The following is a 16,797-nucleotide window of genomic DNA, read 5'->3' on the forward strand; positions in this document are numbered from 1 at the left end:
ATGGAATCTTTACATTACAAAAGTAAAAAGGTAATATAAATCACAGTTATCGACATTCTTAGCCTTTAAAAATAGTATTTATTTTATTTTTATAATTTTAAGTGCTAAAATAATTACGTTTTAAAGATTACGATTGAATATAAACCTAGAAAAGTACAACACCATAGTAGACACTATCTATTTTTAGATTGGACTTCATAGGCTTGTCGAATTTTCTCGACAGAATTAATGAGTCATCGAATTTGACAAAGACATGTTGTTATCTTGGCTTTACAAAATATTCACACAATGAAATTGGTACGACAAGGACAATTGACACAAAATATATAAATGCAATATGGATATGAAGATAGCTTCCGGGTCGTGACGTCAGCGTAAACTTTAACAGCGTCACGCGTCACTACACGGTTACACGCGTACAGCATGCAGCATGTACCAACATGGCTCCCAAGGGAGGGGTGGGGATTGGAGGGGTGAGAAGAGAGAGTCATATATGAAATGGAAGGCTGGATCGAAAATAATTTTTATTTGGCAGAGAAGGGTTTCGCTATTTTATCAAGCACACTAGACTGCTACTTGCTTTGGAAAATTAGCCTAGATCAAGACCCTTCGTCAGATCGTTGGTGAGCTGCTTTTTAGTCAAATAAGTACTGATCCAGACTCCTCCATTGTCAAAATCACTCATCTTTGCACAAAACATGGAGGTAGTAGGACCACAGCACCTGTAACTTTTGATGATGTTTTCAAATTATTTTTTGGTTGTCTATCAAACGTAAGTTCTTGTTCAACTTCCTAAAGCTTGTTGAAACACCTGTTATTTAGCGTGTCAGCACAACGTCGGAATGTGTTAAAATGCACTGACATTATTTACATTTCAGTTCCAGTCCGGACCAGAATTCTCTTGTCAACAATAACAATGCAGTTTATTCTTGTAGGCTACAGACAGTGTTGACATTTAAATTCAACATCGTACCCTCAACAAGCTTTTTGGGTGAACATAGACTTGGTACATGGTCCACGTCTGTAAATAAACTAAGTTAGTGAATCACTCTATATTCTGGGAGAAACCACAGTCCCTGCAGCTGCAGGGACTGTGGAAAAACTTACTGCCGAAAGCGTTCACTCCACGCATGCGCAAGTCCATAGCCCGGATAGTTCGCCTCTCAGGAGCGTGAAAGCCCGGGCGTGAAAGACGTCGAAGGATCATACTGAGGAATCTAAGTCAATCATTTCATTACAAAAGTAATGATAATGAGTTGAAACTTGCTGAGATTACTTTATTTTATACAATCACCGACTTAAACAAGGCCTAGGGTAAACAAGAAACTGCAGTTTACTGTATATAAAAAACATACATTATGAAAAAGGTACTGGCCTTACGAGATATTAATAGGGTTTGTAGATTTCACTGGTCATTAATGACATGAACCCTTGTGATGTATTATTCCGTTACTGACAGTTATATTACCATGCCCTGCCCGTCGCATTTTGATTGGTCGAGCTGAACCACGTGACTGACCACAAATACACAGTAATGGTCTGTTTACATGCCCGTGAATATGGATAATAAGATTAACAACTCAAAGTATCGTAAGTTTACAGCTCAAACGTAAATCATAATCAATCACAAAATAAAATGGAGCACTTGTAGGTCAAGTTGAGATACTTTTTTTCTGAAAACATCTCCGGATTTGCCAATTTTTACAGCGCGCGTGACAGTGCGTCGCGTATTGCTCAGTTTCTGGGGCCCAGTTGTCGTTCGCTCCTGAAATTTTCGGGAATTTTGACGGTTTTCTTGGGTTCGCTGATAATATAATGGAAATAACAGACTCCGCTCTGACCATTAACGTTTATTTGTGGGCGCGGGCTCGAGGAAAGCCAAATTAATGGGCTCGGCAAGCCTCGCCCGTTAATTTTTTGCTTTCCTCTCGCCCTTGCCCACAAATAAACGTTAATGGTCAGCGCGTCGCCCGTTATTTCTATACTGACAGTGAAAGGGGTAAATACGGTAGTGTCGGAGAACAAAAAATAGCGTCAATACACTGTAGCTCCCATCCTGGACTATTTAGTGTTTGTTCTCTGGTCAGATATTTGAACATGTGTGAAAGGGATAAAGTGCACGAAGTGAAAATACTTAAATGTAATGTACTGGAGACAGTGAAATATGTTTATTAATGTATTTATTCAGAACATAAAATGGAAAAAATACAGAATTAGAATATCGAATACTGTGATACAACCATTAACTAAACAAGTCATTGACAATGACAGTCCCCACTTGTAATAGGAGTATTAGTCTTGATGGGGCAGGGAAATGTGGTCATTGAGAAGTATCACTGGAGTGTATATGTTGAGATCTATGGGCAAATAGGTCTATGTCGTTGTTCCCAATTTGAAACAAATGAGGCATGTCTAAGTTATGGTTCTAAATCGGGAAAAAAGATCAGACCTCTAGCAGTATTGGACAGCCAAGAATACATATGCGCATAATAATGAGGTACAAATTGTGACATCTTAAGGTCTAATATCCTATCAAAATTGGAGGGTATAGAACTTGTGGTTATTGAGATATGCATATATATGTATAATCAAGGTCAAAGGTCATTGAGGTTACATGACATTTTGAAAAAAAAATTATATTGCTAATTAATCCCTATATGCCAAAAAATCAGACCTCTAGCTCTATTCACTTGCCCAGAATTAGATGTGTGCAAAATTAATGAGGTAAAGCGTGTGTTGTCATAAGGTCTCCCATCCTACTAAATCAAAGGACATAGCACTTGTGGTTACTTATTTATTGACATAAAACATATATTTTAGGTAAAAGGTCATCAAGGTCACATGACATTTAGTCAAAAAAATTCTCTCCTATAGTTATCCCTTTATACCAAAAATCAGACATCCAGCTCTCTTGGCTTGCTCTGAATGAGATATGTGCATAATTAATAAGCTACAATATGTGGCATCATAAGGTGTCCAATCATACCAGATATGAAGGGTGTAGCACTTGTGGTTACTGAGTTATGGACAAATATGTATATTTGAGGTCAAAGGTCACCGAGGTCACATTACATTTTGTCAAAAAAAATTCTCTCCTATAGTTATCCCTTTATATCAAAAATCAGACCTCTGGCTCTATTGGCTTGCTCAAATTAGATATGCACATAATTAATGAGGTACAATATGTGGCATCATAAGGTGTCCCATCATACCATACATGAAGGGTGTAGCACTTGTGGTTACTGAGTTATGGACAATATGTATATTTGAGGTCAAAGGTCACCGAAGTCATGTCACATTTTGTCAAAAAAATTGTATTGCTAGGTTATCCCTATATACCAAATAAAGTTATCAAAACAAACCACCAATTGTATGAAACATGGGCCTAAATACAGACAGACTGACATTCACAGACTGGCACAGAGTGATGACATTGACCCCAAGTGTGCCTTGGCCCATGGAGAGTGATAAAGATATAACAAAAAGCTGAATGTAATGATAAAATAGTTAAGTATAGGCCTACAGACACTGAGGGTGAATATGTTACAGCAATTTGATTAGTTTCTTTTCGTTTTCTACTTCTGTGATAATTTTTAAGACAATCAAACTGCAAGGCAGTTTTAATATGTATTGACATACATGTTATCTTTTACAAGCACACAGCAAACTGTTCTTGATTTTTCATTTACAATATTTGACATAGACTGAAATACATAACATCCAACCAATATTTACATTTTGCCCATGCACCAGATACATGGAGAGATTTCAACATGCAATCATTAACTCAGAAACCCTATAGGGAAAGTAAACATTGTTTTCTTCCAGAACAGCTGGTACATCCACATCTGGAGCAACTTACAAACTTAACCAATTACACAAGGATGATGACACAAGATAAAGTTAAACTGTGGTGAACTTGACTATTCCTTTCAAATCCTTACCTAACTTGATTGACATCTTAACTAAAATACACTGCATTATTAATGGCACACAAAAATACATCAGGGTGTACCATTTGATAAAAGGGGGCTGTCTGAAAGATTGATGAGGAACATCTTTTTTATCCGATACACTGTACATTCTTTTTTTTCCCACTATCCCACCTTTTCTTTTTGACAAACCTTCTGTGGCTGATTTTTTTATTGACATTTGTTTGGATTTTTTCAAAATCTGCCAGGACCCCCCCCCCCTCCATCACTCTTTAACATTGAAAAAAACTTTGAATATATTTGTTGGAAACCAAACCTGCTGAAATCACCTCAGCTATGTTTTCTCATTATTTTTTACCGCATTTCAACACCAAATACAGTTTACCATTTCAAATGCTTACTGAATCACAACATTATCTTAAACATAGGGCCAATGTCCCTGAAGCTACTATAGACATGGATACAAAATTAAGTATTTCCTGACTGTATGAAATCATCTCACTAAGGTCATCCTAGGGACCTGTTAACCAAATATTAAAGCTGTCTGACCAGCGGTTTTGAAAAAAGAAGCGACCCAATAGTCGACAGAGCTCTGCTGTGTTATGTAGAGAGCAACTTTTTGTGACATATGTATTGATGAAGATGGTTGAGATCTTTGATGGCTCATTTCAGGATGGCCTGACCTAAAACGGCAAAATTAGCTGCAAAAATACAAATTGATGATTTCATCATAATTATGTATAAAAATGTATACCAAATATCAAAGCTATCACATGAGTAACTTTGAGAAACAAATATTTTGACCAAAAACGGCAAAAATTGACCCAAAAATACAAAAATTGAAGATTTCATCAAATTTCACTATATCACACTTGGATAACCCCCAGGAACCTGTATACCAAATATCAAAGGCATCAGACAAGTAGTTTTTGAGAAACACATTTTTTGACCAAAAATGTCAAAAATTGCACAAAAAATACAAAATTGCAGATTTCATCATATATTCTATATATCATATTTAGTTTATCTGTAGGAACCTGTATACCAAATATCAAAGCTGTCAGACGAGCGGTTTTGATGAAATAAATTTTTGACCAAAAATGACAAAAAAATTCCTTAAAAATACAGATTTGCATATTTCATCACAATTTGAACAAATCCAAATTGGGTTATCCCTAGGGACCTGTATACCAAATATCAAAGGCATCAGACAAGTAGTTTTTGAGAAACACATTTTTTGACCAAAAATGTCAAAAATTGCACAAAAAATACAAAATTGCAGATTTCATCATATATTCTATATATCATATTTAGTTTATCTGTAGGAACCTGTATACCAAATATCAAAGCTGTCAGACGAGCGGTTTTGATGAAATAAATTTTTGACCGAAAATGACAAAAAAATTCCTTAAAAATACAGATTTGCATATTTCATCACAATTTGAACAAATCTAAATTAGGTTATCCCTAGGGACCTGTATACCAAATATCAAAGCTGTCTGACCAGCGGTTATGAAGAAGGAGATTTTTTACCAAAAACGCCTTTTTTGGCACTAATTTGTATATTTTCAACAATATCAAAAATTAAAAAAAAAGCACAATTATTTCAGGTCAGCCCAAAGTACTTACATGCTAATTTTTCATGTAATCTGCTCAGTGGTTATTGAGATTTTCAATTTTGACTGTTTTTACATTTTTTCACTTAATTTGCATATTTTTGGCAATGACAACTTCATTTGAACAAAATCTCATCTACAGCCCATCATCCATGTACACACCAAATATCAAGATGAAATGTGCAGCGGTTTTGGAGTTTTTGATGTTGACGGACAGACATACAGACATACAGACATACAGACATACATACATACAGACATTTCCCTAGCCTATAAGAATAGCTTCCATTGCCATATATACATATGGCTATGGGAGCTAATAACACATCATTTGAACATAGGCACTGTAGGACACACAAGAAGTAGACAAGTTTCAGATTTCATCAACGAGTCTCTGAAATTTAGTTCCGTTCTGACAATTTTTCTTTGAGTGGACAAAGGCTTGATTGATTTGCGAATTTGATTCTGTGTTACTTCATTGGTACCAGAATGAGTGACGAAACATATATGTGCACTCTGAATCCAATGTAATGCCATCACAAGTATTTGTAATTGTAATCGAGGAGAGAGTAAATATGGGACTACGCAAAAAAGGGTTCAAGTTTGTGAGAGAAAACTTTTCTTTTCACGACAAAACAAAACGGGAAGTCTCTCCTCTTAACAACCTATTTTTACATCCTAAACCCGATCGCTTTAATTTTGTATGTTTCCAAAAGCCACAATAGAATCCCATTTTCACATTTCGTATTTGAAACTGTTCTCTTTTGCAGATATTTAATCACGTCATTTGTATAATATGACATACTCCATGCCCCGAACAAAAATCTCAGATTCATAGGCTTTGTGCAACAGTTAAGATAAAATTTGATCATGTCAGAATTGGAAACGAAAATATCAAAATAGTTGATCATGTGAGGAGTCTTGGTGGATGGTTAGATTCACATTTGTCCATGGAATGCCATGTTAATCAAGTATGAAGAAAAGTGAATCATAATCTACACAACATACGATGTATACGTTAATTCTTGAGTTAAAACTCAACTGAAATATCAGTTCATTCATTCTTTGATTCATTCATTCATTCATTAAATGTACCTCCCATCTGGATTATGCAAACTCGATTCTGTACGGAATGCCTCAGTTTTTAGTATTTGATAAATTAAAGTGTTTACAAAACAATACAATGCGTGGGTCTAAAGAAATTTAATAATTTGTCAAGATGCGATGTTCTAATTGTAATTGTCTGGAGTTTTGAACTTATTTTACTGAGTTTATGATCGCTCGCTGCATTTGTACAGCGCTTTTGAATATTGTTATGATAGAAAAGGCGCTTTAGAAAATAAATAAATGTAAAATGCATGATAGTTTTGTTTCAAATGCTGGAAACATGAAACTGTTGTCTAAAATATTAATGTACTGCATTTCACAGCAATTTATTTTAGCTGCAATAATTGTAGCCCTAGGGCCGTGCGCCGGCTTTTTCTGCCGTATTAGCCGTCCCTACAGCTAGGTAATTGAGTTCAATTTCACAATTCTGCTAAAATTGTTATCGTTATTTATAATTAAAGCATATACACTGTAGTTTCTCTAAGGTCTACGTTTAAAGTGAATGTCCTCAATTCCATATTCTCGTATTAATAGTGATTGTTGACATTGACTGTAATATCTTATTTTAGTTCCATGTTCTCCTTTGAAAATAGTGCGTTTACGTTAATTTGCTTAGAGATAGAAGTTGACAAAAACCTGCTCTTTAGTTATTGGTCTATTTTCGTTTCTTGAAAGGCAAGGTGACCTGACAATGAATTCACAATAAGGTCTTCTATTTTTTAGATCGGTAGCTTCGATCCCTCGTAAAGTCATATAACAGTAACAAAACGTTACATGTAATATAGGTGATGTTCGTGTTAGAGTATTAGTCAAGTCAACACCTCAGCGGTAGATGTGTCAATTACCAAGCCAGACCAAGTGGCAAATGTGTTGATAGTGACACTGAGGTGCGCCGATTGCTAACTGACACACTGGAGGTTGTGCTAGTAGCCTATTGGCACCAATAAAATGAAATTTGCGAATACTCAGTTGTACCACTGGCATATATGCTCCGCTGGCAGATGGTTGATGTGCGCGTAGATTTGTCGGCATTCACCGGCATATGTGATACCATCAGCCAATAGGAACGGTGGCAAACTCACAATCGCTGTGAAAGACCGATTTTGGTTCTTCGGCCCGATATGCACTTTCACAGATGGAACTCTGCCTGAGTGTCGCTCTGAGGTCTGAACAATCGCGTGCTCGTTCACGACCTTTTCACTATTTTCACCGTCACTTAGGCCTATCTCCGTAAGGAAAGGACTATACATCAAATCCGTTGCACATATAAGTTGATAAAATAATAAAAATCATTCAATTTTACAGCGTGTAATGTGGAAATGACAGAAGTGACCTATCGGTACTGATCAGATCAAAACCTTAATGAATTGGCTGGGTGAAAGAAGCACAACAGGCAAACTTTTCAGTTCTATTAAGGAAGTATGCGCCTTGAAATTGAAAAACTTAAACTTTTTCTTAAACTTTGCCATATATATGAAATATTCAGCCATACTCTTACTGAATCAAGAATAATATTTAGGGGTCATCGTGCAATTTTTTGTAGAGATGAAAATTGCCAAATATTTACCGATATTTGGAATTAAAAATGGCCGCTATCCCTGTGCTAACTCTATGGGGAAAAATAAGAATTTTTATTTTCAAAATAATTAAGACAGTGAAAATGTTTCTTACTCCAAGAGCTTTAAAATGAGCACCAACAAGTTGTAGATTACGAGAGAATTGTAAAAGTTTGAGAGTCTGAATATCTGGCCCCGATCGAGGCTCAGTTTACCTTAATGTCACTGCCTTAATGAGATTGCATTGCAGAGTGAAAAGGGAAGGTGTACATGCCCCTGACGATATTATAGAGGGTATCCTATAGAAACCATCCATATTATAAAGCTAAATAAATCTTCACTATCACTCTCAATGCAGACGTTAAGTAGAGCTACACAAATACTAATAAGTATCGTAAACACGATTTATGATAATTATAATTGTGGTGCAAATGTTAACTCCATCAATTTAGTCGTCGGTGTTGTCAATGCGTAGTAGGTTTTTCCGCTTGAATAATTTCTCGTTTTACTTTCTAATGTATTCGTAAAACGCTTTTCAACAACTACGTCTATAGCTATATTTCAAATCATACAGAACAGCCCTATTGAATCGAACGATGTGTACATTATGTTATTTTAGGAAAAAGTTGAATATTGCAAAAAAACTCCGCTTTTTTGTATTCCACAAGTCAGATTTCAATGCAAAATTATTGCAAATATCTTACTTGGCGATGACTTATGGAGGTTTTTTCATTCAAAGTTTATATTTTGATAAAAACATATATTATTGTTTTTATTTCACGTTTCAAACTTTATTCTTTAATCTTGTTTGATACTTTGGTTGAAAGGCTCATCGGGGCGAGATAAGTCATAAATTCGTCATGAATTATGATCAAATGTTGAAATTTTGTTTTCTCGTGATATTTTATCATTTTTGTTATAACGCATAACGTGAAATATGTATCAAATACGTAAACGTTTCTTCCAAAAGTCTACCACAATTTTTCTCCCTTCAAGGTGCTTTCTCTTCAAAATAGGACGTTAAATTTCAGAGATGTTATCGTGCCCTTACTGTATCTTCTCTTGTTTAAAATTTGCCCTCAATCAGAAAGGTTATTAGTGACATATGACTGCAAGTCATGCATCCGGCGACAGACGTAGGCTAGCCGTTCTTGAATATCATTTACAAGTGCCAACAGTGAGTTTTCTCTTCGATTTCCAGCAGTGTATATGATTTTTAGTCAAGCACTTTTGATTTTACGGCAGCATAAAACATAAATTATGATATTTTCATCCGACAGGTTTAGGATGGAACAAACATGTACTTTCCATTTTATGATAGCGTCATGCATAATGAAACTTTCATTCGACATGTCTGGGAAAGAAATATGTAAGTCAATAACTATTGTTCCATTTGAAAATTACAAAAAAATAAAAACTTAACTATTTACCTGCTTCAGCTGCGCGGTTTGTGTACGAAGAAGTATTTCCCTCATTTTGCAATACAAACGTTGATGTTGAACAACACACCAACAGAAAGCATATTGTATTGTATTTTGTTCGCGATATATTTTTGTCACAGTGAATTGATATCGTATCATTAAAAAGTTAAGTACACTCTGTAAAAGTCTTCAGCACACATTGAAATATTTTAGAGTGCAACATTTCAAAAATTCTTTAAACTGTAAAGATCATTTCCGATTTTCCGATGTAATATTTTGTAATCTGAACACTAATGATTGTGATATGACAGTTTTCTTCTTTGATATTGTTTATGGCGGTTACAAAGAAACCGATTGTGCTCATTTAACCTTTTCCAAAAGCGTATAGGTGATAAGCAGGGCTGCCATGCTCTGCTATTCACGCATTCTTTTATAGAAAACAACGACCACAACATATTCACAGATGTCGAAATTCTTCAAAAAGATACAAAGAGAACGGCTTTCTAAATTTTAAAGTTAACATACATTTTCGAGTTAAAGGGACATAAGCTGTAACTTGCGGCACATTTTCCAGTATTCTGCTTCTGTATATCAACTACTATGTTCTGACCCTAATCCGTTTTGTCATGCTGAAATTTCGAGTATTTTTGTCTACACAGCTTGTATGTGTGTAGTGGTCATTGTTGATTGTTTACCAATGAATTCTAGTCCGGACTTGAATACGATTTTCAACAATAACAATGGAGATTATACTCATATAGGTTGTGTTCATATGCTGAATACTTGGCAGTAAATTACAATTTAGGGATTCAATGCAGAAAGTGTAGGGAAACCACAAAACAAAAGTTCTGAAAAAATAGCCAAAAGACACAGCTTATGGAGCTTTAATTCAACAGCCACAGAAGTTGTGCGTAGCTGTACATTTATGACGATTAGAAAATTATTAGCTATTACATCAATAAATTACACATATATTAACCTATTAAGGTTAATGTACCGAATGAAACGAATACTATTTCATTTAACTCTGTTTATTTAAAAGTTTCTAAAGTATACTTTATTCATTACTTACCGTGACCACACAACCATTGAAGCCTATTTCGTGGGAATTTCACTCACTTGATGGCCTCCCTCTGTTGAGTCAAATGTATAAATAAGCCTCGTACTGGCTGTTGGATAACAACTTCTGCAGAAGACAACTCAGTACGTACTCAGCTGTAAGAAGATTGACAAGATCGCAAGAATGAAGGACTTCGTCGTTGTATTTTGTCTGTTGGTCGTCACTGGCTGTATTGGTCAGACATGGGTAAGCGATTATCGAGAACTATGCTTAGAATGTTTGTAAGCAGTACGATTTTTGCAGTGCGTTGGTTTAATTAATCAAAGAAAGCTAAAATTTGGTAGCAGACATTTTAGATATGTATATGGTTAAGTTTCCCGATATTTTGTGTAAATGTACGATTCGAATTCAAAGAAAGTGTGACAATTTTAATAACATTTTGTGTGTTCACTTAGGCTGGTTTTGTATAGTGGTTCAATTTTTTTGTCAGAACCATTTCAGGCGTTGATGATACTAACTAACAATTGCAGCTAGTTAAGCACTAACCCAAAGTTCACAACTCAAAATAAACACGATCGTACAATGGAAAATCGACGGTCTCCTCTGCTCAAATTTTTCGTTTTTCTTCCGTATTATTTTCCTCATTACTTGCCATTTGTAGGAAAACCGTAAGTACAGTCAACATAAATATTAAGCTTTTTATTGGAGTGTGTAAGCTCACGGAGGTTAAAAGTCTACTCCTATGAAACGATTTTTGTTTCTTAAATTACTGTATCTAGGCTAAATCATACCCTTTGATAGTTGAACACAACGGAGAAAAGAAAGAAGAGTTAGTCATTGTGGATGAAGAGAAAAACGTTGAGATATTCAGAGAATATGGATCGGATGCAAAAACTGTGGCTGATTTCGACACGGTAAGACTAAGTATATACATTTGTCTGGATCTGTAATCTTTGCATCTCATTGTCGATTTATATTAACCTCGGGCGATATGTGCATAATGTTAGTAAAATTGAAATGTACATATTCAAATGTTGAGCCACAGCTAGTGACATCACGCAGGACGTTTTCCTCCATACTCACCATAGACTACAACAGGCTGAGTCAGGAGAGGCATTAATGGTACAGTTGTCATTTTCTTTCATCTATTTTCCCTTTGGAAGAAGTTGATATTACTCTTGCATGTACGCGCACGTGTGAACCGTCTTCATGAGTTGATAGAATTGGCACGATGGGCATCAACTTTAAGGAATGATACGGAAACTAACACATTGAAGTTTCAACGCCTGCGCGCATGTAGGCCTACAGGAAAATATACTGAGCGTGGAGCTAGCTGTAGAGACTGGTAAAGCGTTTAGTTTTGGCAATTAGTAAATTAAAGTAAAACACTATAGGACTCAAAAACGATCATGACAATGTTAGATATGTCAGCTATGTATTTTGAATTATCTTTTTTTGCGATACTTCCATCATTCAAAGAGTTTAATATTTTCTTAATGATGTCAACCTTACCTTTACATTCACAGGGACTTGCTGCCATCGTCCACGAAGAACGCAATGCTTGTTACATACTGCCATTGGATAGTAACAAATTCATAACTCCAGAAGAACTGAAACCTATACTGGAATCCGGCAAGGTAACGTTATTTCTACTCTCTACTTGCAGGCCGACGACAGAGAATTTTCAACGAACATAAAGAAATCAATTACTCGACAGGCGCTTGGCACATTGCTGGGATAATAATCGTATTTAATATGTAGAATGCCTATATTGAACTTGATTATTCAATAAAAGAATCACCGTACGTGATATTAGTGTAGGCCTATAGGCATACATGTTGACTGGCGAATGGCTATGGCTGCCTGGCTCGGGCCCGGCGAACGCACTGCATAATCATCAATGTGTAGAATATCTACATGACTTGATTATTTATTAAAGAATAACGGTACGTGATATTACTGTACATGTCGGCTAGCTTAACCGAGCGGCTGTAGAGCTCTGCAGGGCTTGGGCCCGGCTTTGGCCCGTTGTCCACTGCTGCACAGACAGGAACTCCTGTCTGTGCAGCAGTGGACAACGTGCCAAAGCCGGGCCCACCGAGGAGATCGGCAAACTTTCAGCGGCAACCCTAGACTCGGCACTGACAACATTTTACGCTGAGGTCCGGACTCAGAAGGCGAACTGTACTCGAAGAAGTCTTTGTGTTTTTGTGTCTTTGCATGTTTTCTTGTTCGGTGTAATAAAATTAATAACACACGCCAGCATGGGCAAGATCACGATTGTTGCCTGCCCTCGGGCTGGTGCTCATGACGGTAATATTGATGATACCCTCGCCTTCGGCTCGGGCATCGTCAGCATTACCGTCATGAGCACCATCCCTTGGGCGGGCAACAAATCGTTATCTTGCCCTTGCTGGCGTGTGTTATTATTTGAATAAACATATTCTTCTTCTTGAGAATGAATGAATTTGTATCCATTCCTCAAAGAATGTCCGTCTTTCCGTTCTTCAATTATTTACGATAGGAAATCAAGCAAGAGAATGGATACAATGAGTATTACACTGTGGCAGGTGGTCCTATCAAGAACTCAATGATAGTCGGAGAAACTATCGAACAGGAGTGTGAAGGCAAGGCTATCTATTGGTTGAAATCTGGACAGGCCGCTGATACCGGTAAGCAATACTTTTATTTTATGGCATAGCTAGGTGTGATGTCAACTGTAGTTTTGTGAAATGATAAGGGAGAGGTGATAAGTTTGAGAGAAATGGGACGAGGCGTTAAAACTACATATCGATCTGGGATTAAATTATTCTTGTAACTTTTAGAAAAGTGTTCAGATACTTCGGATGTAAGGAGATATTTTTTTAACTTATTGTGTCAAATAATTTCGGCGACAAGAGCAGCAACAAAGACAGGCTGAACAAAGACGGGGGTGTATAGAATAAAGGCTGTCCTTCGGGTAGTTTAGCTATCCAACGGATTATTGGAATTGAAGTTAATATGCCATGGTAGGGGAGAAGGGGGCACAAGGCAGTGACGACAGAGGGTGCCAGGCTGGCCTACAAGAGAGCTTTACAAGATTTATAAGAAAGGATAAGATGTACAGTGGGGAGGGGTGATGAGCTGGTCTGCACGCATGAGAAACGAAAATGTTACTTTAGGTAAGATCACGAAGCTGGCCTTCGAAATATTAAAGTTTCCTCGAGGGAGGGCGCTATGTCAGAACTAAAGTTTACTTTCGGAAGAGCAAAAAGTTTGTCGGTGGGATATAAAAGAAAATCTTCATTCTAGGAGAGAATGGTAAGCCAGCTCTTATGACAAAAGAAAACTTAAGTCTCATTGTCGTGGAAAATCTGACTCTGTTTTAGGATATCTAGAGGTGAAGAAAAGAATTAAGCTAAGGAAAATCTTACGTGATTTTCGTGGCGGATATAGTCACTATATGGTAGATTAAGCTCGGTGACGCTATTTAGTGACAGCAACAAACATAGGAACAACATACGACGGGCAAACATGTTAACATTTTCAATGTATACTGAAAGAGTCATTTCTACATTACGAAGCATAGCAGCAGTATTCGTCAATGTTGATACGAGTTAGAAGTAAATGAATACTTGCCTGTATCGTTTTGGTCGACTCACACTTTACTTGAATTGCAGCTTATCAGAAGACAATTCTTAAACTGTCTAATAGATGCATACGTGATTATATAAATGTCTTAGTGTGTAAACAAGACTTTATTTTATAAACAAGAAATTAAAACGCAATTAATGTGTATTTTCTTTCAGTTTCACCTGTCAAACGGGGTGGTTGCTGGGAAGTCTGTGTGTTTTTTGTCTGTTTAAAAGTTTGTGACTGACTCAAAGAAGACCGGCTTTCTTCCTGAAAGTCTTCCTAGCAATCTCCATTTTATTGACTTCATTGAGATGTCATGTAACTTATGATTTGAAGGTAATGATTTGAAAGGAAATACAAGATATATTATAGCATAATGAATTGTGTGTTTGATTGTTACTTGGTTTTTTTCACAGATGAAACCTCCATACTGACAGAATGACGGGTTTCGGACTTCGACATGAAAACATCACATCTGACAGCAGATTCCACACAGTGGCATCATAACATACTCATCAGTTGTAAATTTATTTATAATACTTATATACATAATCGTGTAATGTATGATAAAGAGTAAAAATATCATTAATTATTCCGCTGTGCCAGTATATAAATCTTGGGTTCAAGCTGATCCGTTGCTATAAAAGTATTGAAAAATCTATCCATCGGAAGAAATAAATGCTACGAACGAGGATTAAGGTAGTTTTATCACCAGAAAGACCAACTTGTATGAAAGTGGTGCGTTATAAACATTTGCGGCGTGGCACATAAATGTTTCCGAAAAGAGGATATCTCAAAATGCTTAAGTTTACGTCAACAAGTACTTTCAAGTCCCGCTCTAAGTGTGTCCTCTCCCCATAGAGATATCCAGTGAGCCACAAGTTCTTGTGAAATTTAAACTTAACTTTGGCCAAATGACTGATCAATTTTAGACACGTGAATGATGATGGATATGATTTCCTGATATCTTTGTAGCCTTAAATTCTTTAATTTAGCTCAATCGAATTAATTTAGCTCAATCGAAGCGAATCGTCACTTCCTGGTTGTGGATGTCCTTGTCCTGTCCAAATCGTTCACACGAACTATATGTGATAAAGGCGCAAATTTTTTCTCAAGTTTGTCTTAAATGAAGATTGGCGTCAATGGCCTCAGAGATGGTTGCATGCTGCGGATCCCCCGACCAAATAAATCGAACGACCCATATCCCCCCGCGGCAACCAACTATCTTGTCAGTATTTCTCAGCGTCTCCATATTCCTTCGATAGACCATTTTCATCGTTAGTGGATACAGTGTTCTTAGATATGGGCTACAGACTGCTATCAAGGTATTCCAAAAAATGAAAAATAGTCAAACCATTTTTTTTCTTCGACAAGACTTGCGCAGAGTCATATTATTTCGGAAAAACACAGAGGAGAGTAATGGCATGGTATGACAGTAAAATCACCTAGTTAGGCTATAACCAGTTTGAATTTCAAATTTCGTAGTCTTAGCGATTTTGTAAGTGTCATCAAAAATTGCGTCCTACTCTCTGCTTAAACAATGTAAAAGAAATGATCATTTGTGTCCGGAGATTATTAAAAAACAAAAATCAAAATTTAAAGTCTTTGTTATCAAAGCCTAAGGCATTCATTTGAAACGTTTCGACAGATTTCCTGAGAGAGAGAGAGAGAGAGAGAGAGAGAGAGAGAGAGAGAGAGAGAGAGAGGTTTATTAAATAAGTTTTATTTCGTAGAAATCCTGTGACATTAATCAAATAATCGTTGCGAGAGATGTAATGTTCACCTATCGTAAATAGTGCTACATTCCTCGTCCCTCCTCGACAAATATGTTCGTGCGTGGCGTTAACGTTGGCCATCCCTTCACAGGGGCCTCAAATAGCGGACTATTACAGAAAGGCAATCAACACATACAGACAAAAGAAACAAGAAATAAAAGGACAACAAACAAACACATAATTAATGAATAAATAAATAAATAAATAAATGAATAAATGCTTAGATACATACATGCATAATTACACAAACAAACTGACTGTATGGTAAAATACGTGAAATATATCTTTAACAAAGGTTGCGACAATTAGACTTGTTCGTTCGATCGTTCGTTTAGGCCTAAGTTTAATGCTTATGTACTCATTTGTTTTTGTATTCCGCGTTTTTTGTGTTTCTTTTCGTATACTATTTTGATTTATTTTGTCTGTATACTTTTTATTTCTTTGTTTACTGTTCTTTCAGTCTAAAAGACATTGTGGTATTACAATGACAGTAGACAGTCTCGTTTCTATTATGACGAAGTGGAACATGTTTACAATGAAAAATACAGTCCCTTGTGAATCCGTACACAAAGGCCGCCGTGTGATATGCATTAGAAGGCAGTTGGAAACAGTATGGTCGCTATACGTATAGTCAGGTTCGCAGACGGATTTCCCTCACAAAAAAGTCACCATTTATTCAATTAACCACAGGTGCTACCAACTGGTGAAGTTCGTC

General features: G+C 36.4%; 1 protein-coding gene across 1 annotated transcript; it reads left to right on the forward strand.

Annotated features, from left to right (window-relative positions):
* Positions 1-10,816: 10,816 nt before the first annotated feature.
* On the forward strand, positions 10,817-14,682 carry LOC139137983 (uncharacterized). The gene is made up of 5 exons (XM_070706209.1): positions 10,817-10,938; positions 11,472-11,606; positions 12,219-12,329; positions 13,217-13,364; positions 14,481-14,682. The coding sequence occupies exons 1-5, from the start codon at positions 10,876-10,878 to the stop codon at positions 14,549-14,551; spliced, it is 528 nt and encodes a 175-aa protein (XP_070562310.1). The 5' UTR covers positions 10,817-10,875; the 3' UTR covers positions 14,552-14,682.
* The last annotated feature ends 2,115 nt before the right edge of the window (positions 14,683-16,797 follow it).

The sequence above is a fragment of the Ptychodera flava genome, chromosome 8, assembly GCF_041260155.1.
Source record: "Ptychodera flava strain L36383 chromosome 8, AS_Pfla_20210202, whole genome shotgun sequence".
NCBI lineage: Eukaryota > Metazoa > Hemichordata > Enteropneusta > Ptychoderidae > Ptychodera > Ptychodera flava.

What these genes read in the sequence shown, in the direction of transcription:
- LOC139137983 (XM_070706209.1), top strand. Translation starts at nt 10,876, where the DNA reads ATGAAGGACTTCGTCGTTGTATTTTGTCTGTTGGTCGTCACTGGCTGT. An exon ending in GCTGTATTGGTCAGACATGG is followed by an intron (nt 10,939 to 11,471) that starts GTAAGCGATTAT and finishes TACTGTATCTAG; the next exon opens with GCTAAATCATACCCTTTGAT. An exon ending in CTATACTGGAATCCGGCAAG is followed by an intron (nt 12,330 to 13,216) that starts GTAACGTTATTT and finishes TATTTACGATAG; the next exon opens with GAAATCAAGCAAGAGAATGG.